This window comes from Brachyhypopomus gauderio, chromosome 18 (genome assembly GCF_052324685.1).
Source record: "Brachyhypopomus gauderio isolate BG-103 chromosome 18, BGAUD_0.2, whole genome shotgun sequence".
NCBI lineage: Eukaryota > Metazoa > Chordata > Actinopteri > Gymnotiformes > Hypopomidae > Brachyhypopomus > Brachyhypopomus gauderio.
Window position 1 is genome coordinate 20,186,946 of NC_135228.1, and position 5,235 is coordinate 20,192,180.

Consider the following 5,235-nt stretch of genomic DNA (forward strand, 5'->3'; position numbering starts at 1 on the left):
GCTAGTTTGTGTCCCCTTACGGCACACTGCACTCAGGTTTCTCCATAGTGGGGACAACGGGCCAGTACAGTCATATTTCAGTGGGTACTGTATATTTAAAAGCCTAGGTTGGATTTTGTTTCAGTCCTTCAATTGTGTGGACAAGAAAAATTCACAAATGCATGCACACACCACTGAGACTGCTCTCTCGTGTTTTCAAGGCTTTCATGTATCTCTGAGATCAGCAACACCATCACTGCTTCGGTGTGGTCATAATGTAGCTGGGTGGGGTCTGGTGGGGTCTCTGGTCTTCCCTGTAATCACAGCGAAATGTGGCCACGGTGAAAGGGCACTATACTGAAAAGATTCTTGGCATTTTGTCCCATTTTATGTTTGATTATATTCTACAAAGGCATGTGAGGATGTTAAAAAAAAAAATGTCCCGGCTTAAACACACTTCTAAATCATTCTCCACTTCTGCTGTATTTAAAGTAAACCAGTCTCACTCAGACTGCTCTTAAGCTGCGATTGGATTTTCGTTCTGCATTATAGTTTGGGTAAAATAACATGATGACATGTCAAGAGGGACATTTTAAAGGTAGATGGAGTCACTCTCTGCTTGACCTGAATAATAAGATAAACTGTGTTGAGACGTGAATAATAGTCTTTAGACTGAATTAGATCATCACTCTGGGTTTCATTTGTAAAAGAAGAGGATGCTAAAAGAAACCTACATTATGTGGCTTTTAAATATTTAAGTATAAACCATCACTGCCCTCTTGTGGTCATTATAAAAAAAACACTATAGAAACGGAAAGAACAGGGAAAACGTTTTTCGAACAGGTCACGTCTCATCCATCTGTATATTTGAGCCCAAGACTAAAATAATGCAAAGAGAACAACACGTGAAATTACTGCCGACTATTTTTTGTTTTGCTGTCCATTGTATGTATTTCATTGCACATAAACCCAGTCTTGTGTTTTAGAACTGCCTGATCCGAGTGAGCACGCGGGGCAGAGAGGCTGTGGTCACTGATTTTGGTCTGGCTCGAGAGGTGGTGGAGATGCCCGCCAACTGTCCCGAGAGGAAGATGTCTCTGGTGGGCTCTGCGTTCTGGATGGCCCCAGAGATGCTGAGAGGAGAACCGTATAACCAGAAGGTACTCGAGCACTTTACTCAAGGAGCGGTTCAGACTGCTGAGCCTTTGCCTAGACCTTTAGTTCACATTCACATTCAGAACAGTTATATATATATATATATATATATATATATATATATATATATAAAACATTTGCTGTTACCACCCTTACCCTAAGCCTCCTACACAGCGGCTTCTGTATCACTTCATGACTGGGTTTCAACTCGGTTTTATTATCACCTGTGTAATTGGTTAATCATACATCTGACTATAATCCTATAATATGACTTTGTGCAAAAAGAGGTCAGACAAAATATTGATTTGATTTTTCTTTTTTAAAGAAATTTTTTCCACTTCTACCTAAACTTTTGTACCACTGTAATGCTTTTCTTACTATGAAGGTTGAGAGAAGAGATTGGAATAAAAAATTTGTTAGCACTTGTGAAGTTGAGCGGCAGGTCCGTTGTTGAGGAGCCGTATGTCTGTCCATCTCCAGGTGGATGTGTTCTCTTTTGGAATCATGCTGTGTGAGATTCTGGCAAGAATCCCTGCAGACCCAGAAGTGCTGCCCAGGACACGGGTAAAACCATCCGTGACGCTCACACAGGCACTCACACACACTCATCTTACACACTGCCATGAGTATGCGACTAGCACAGTCACTACTGACATCATGACTTTGCATATTACATTTTTGCTTTGTTTTTAAAGCACGGATACGCCAGAAAAGCAAAAAGAAACGTAACTAAGTCCAGTCAAGAGGATATTAGAAAATTGAATGCATAAATATCAATGTCCATTTTCTAATGTATCACATTTATGAAAGAAGTTTATGTTTCACTGCGTTCTACTCCAAAGGCAGAGCAGATGAAGGGAATGTCAGAGAGGGCGTCTGGGCCGTGACGGGCCATTATGTGGTCCTTTATGCATCATTAGTGCTGAAGGACGGCATGTGCCAGTGGGATGAGGACGAGACACAGACCTTAGCCAGATTAAGGGAGTCGGCCTCTTTTCCATTAACCGCACGGACCTGTTCACCGCGCTCAGACGTTGTATCCACCACCATATGAATAGATGACTTTTTTGTCATGTGGTTTCATTGAAAGGCAGAAGTGTTGAACTGGCTGATAACAGCATCAAACACACTATCAGCATTTGGTCAGCGAAGCCAGAATTACATATTAGCATAAATATGAGGGTGATACTAAAGGTTCACTCTTACCTGCGCTTCGACTTCCTTGCAATATATATATATAGCACAGGGGAGAGTAATGTGTGGGTGACTCTGCTGCCCCCTACAGGACTATGGCCTAGACGTGCAGGCGTTCGGGGAGCTGGTGCAGGGTTGTCCACAGCGGGTGCTTGAGCTGTCTGCCAGCTGCTGCTTGGTGAGTGTAACGAGCAGGATGGACACACATTTGTACTAAAGAAAGGCCCATGTGTGAAACAAGGCATCAGTGAACAGCAGTGCCTAACCTAAGTGCTGGAGTGACATTTTTAAAACTGTAAAATAGTCCTGGTCATCCCAATGAGAATTGTCGTTTGTTTTCAGATGGAGCCGTATTGCCGGCCCTCCTTCCACAAGCTGCTCGATGATCTGGAGGACATACTAGAAAGCCTGGAGTGTCCGGACTCTTCCCTGGCCTCGGGCTGAGGCAGTGGGGCAAAGTCCCTCAGCCTGGAGGGTGTTGTGGACCAGCCTGCTTGTGTGTGTGTGACTGCACTTGTGATTAAGGTGGAGAGGCTATACGCACTCTGTTCACCACACCTGGCCCCGAACTTTCACTCTTCGATCACAATTTTCCTTTGTGAAAGCATTTTTTTTACTGGGACCACCTTCTTTTAGAAATGGTGGACTACATTTTGAGACCAAAGCAAGACAAGACCAACCTCTGATTGCCTGTGAAGACCAGGCTAAATCAGGTTTATTCCAGTGTGATTTAACTCAGACTGGACAGTTAAGTATGTACAGAACACGTGAAGAAAGAGCACCCTCAACGTGTGAGCATAAAGTTAAATGTATAGAAGAGAAGAACGTGGGAAGTAGTTATTTTTCTACTATTATATACGACGTTAGGTTCAGCAATGCTCTCCTTCGCTTTAAGCCTGTTTGTTTCAAAATGATCAGTACGTAAATGATCAGGGTCTTACTGTGATGCCCAACACACTGGGTCCCGTATCATGCGTGGCTAAACGTGTAAGTGCTTTGCACGGAAGCCATGCTCAGTGTATTCCCTCAAAGAGATAATTTAGAGAACTGAACAGTCGTCTAAGAACCTCCCATACACGCTGCAGTGGGTGGAGCTAAGCTACGTAATTGGAATAAACGTTCTCTCAGGTTTCACAGACTTGTCTATATATAAATATTTCTGTACACTTGTTAGAACTTGTAAATAGGTTTGTATTAGCCTGTCCTGGAATGTCTTTGCTTATGCTGGTATTTCTAACCTAGATTATATTTTGTTTACTATATCTATTCAAATTGTTTATATTCTTAACTGTGTATGTGGTAAAATATTTTGCAAAAATCCTTGATTTGTGTAATTTCGTAAATTGTAAGTGTTGTGAATCTTTTCTTTTTTTTTTTTACATTTTCAAACAGAATACAGGTCTGTTCTCCAATATTTTGGTGTTTGACTGCAATTACACTGTTGAAACTAGGGGTGGGCGATATTCGGAATTTTGGTATCGATACGATACCGATACTGGTCAGTATCACCGATATTTTCGCCGTGGTGTCTATCCGATACCGATCCTCACCTTTGTATCGATACTATCGATATAAATATCGATCCGCCCACCCCTAGATGAAACATTAAATCACTGCTCACATCTTGCATCCAAAATTTGCATTCGGGACTCAAACTTGCAATTCTGCAACAGGCCGCCTCACGGCTCCACTGAAAGGCATGGCAGGGTGCAGGGATAAACGTGTCTGAAGCTGATGGCGTTTGATGCATACAGACCTGCTGATATGACGTTCAGAGAGCGTGGACTCACGGCGGGACGTTGTGTGTCTGCTGGAGCGCCGTGCTGGTGTTGGGACTACAGGGGGTGATTCAGCCTGCGTTAGTGTGGCCTCACAGGCCTCAGATTTACTGTTCTGTCAATCGCACACATCCAGAGACAAATTAAGGCTGCCGAGCCCCATAGGATGAGAGTCACGGTCTGGGTGACAGGCTAGTCAGTTAATCGATGACTGTGGACCAGAAAAAGAAAATCAATAAGAAGGCCACCAGCAATATGAAAGACGCAGTGAAAACATGGCTCTAAAAACAAGCATGAGTCCTGGCTTCCATTCTTATTCTGTTCCTAGTTCTAGACCTGAAAACGCATATGAAAACGCACTGGCTGTGTCTGCAAGCATGCAAAAGTCAACCATAAATAAATCACCAAGTAAAAAAAAAAAAAACTCCAGCGATGAACAATATCACATAAAAGCTGCTTGAATGAAACACTTGTACTGAATGCTGTAATGTAAAGGAAGCAAACACAGGAGTAGAGCTGAAGGATACTAATTAGGATCACTGTGAAGAGGTTTAGGCCCGTACGCACACATGCTCAATATTTTGCTCTATGGCCACTATGTGTGTATCAGTTTTGGTCTGAAGTGCTTCGGCAGAAGAGAACTGGTATGCCTGGTGACTGGAAATATAATAGTGATGAGAAAGGTGCAGCTGAATCATGTCACAAGCAAGCGAGAGGCTAAAGAGAGGGGGGACATTTTCACCTCAGTGTGTTGGTCAATGTCCGAGGCCACTAACTGATGCTGTGTATGTACTACAGTGAATACCAGGCCTCCTCCAGACTGTGTTGGCTGGGGCGGTGGTTACATCTTTAGTCATATTTTGAAAGCCAGAACGATTTTTTCTCGGCTTGATTTGAGGAGGGATGTGAGGAGACGCTAACCCAGCGTGGGGATAATACCCCTCTGTAACACTCATCTCCTTTTCAACCCCCTTTGGATTAATGTGATGTTGTTTAAGTGTTGTTGATGTTTTCACTCTAAACATAGGTGCAATTTATACACCCAGTTGCCTTGGGCAGATAAGGAATTGGTCACGTCAGACAACCATAGTGGGAGTACAGATGAGGTTTTGAAGAACTCTGGGCTTTC

At 43.1% G+C, this 5,235-nt stretch overlaps 1 protein-coding gene across 3 annotated transcripts in view; it reads left to right on the forward strand.

Moving 5' to 3' along the window:
* Positions 1–4,558, forward strand: part of LOC143481826 (dual specificity testis-specific protein kinase 2) — a 23,858-nt gene extending 19,300 nt beyond the window's left edge. For all 3 annotated transcript variants that reach the window (XM_076979979.1, XM_076979980.1, XM_076979981.1), the window contains 4 exons: positions 966–1,139; positions 1,615–1,698; positions 2,420–2,506; positions 2,671–4,558. In XM_076979979.1, the coding sequence (XP_076836094.1) occupies positions 966–1,139; positions 1,615–1,698; positions 2,420–2,506; positions 2,671–2,772 (447 nt within the window). In that variant the 3' untranslated portion in view covers positions 2,773–4,558. The remainder of the gene's footprint in view (positions 1–965; positions 1,140–1,614; positions 1,699–2,419; positions 2,507–2,670) is intronic.
* The last annotated feature ends 677 nt before the right edge of the window (positions 4,559–5,235 follow it).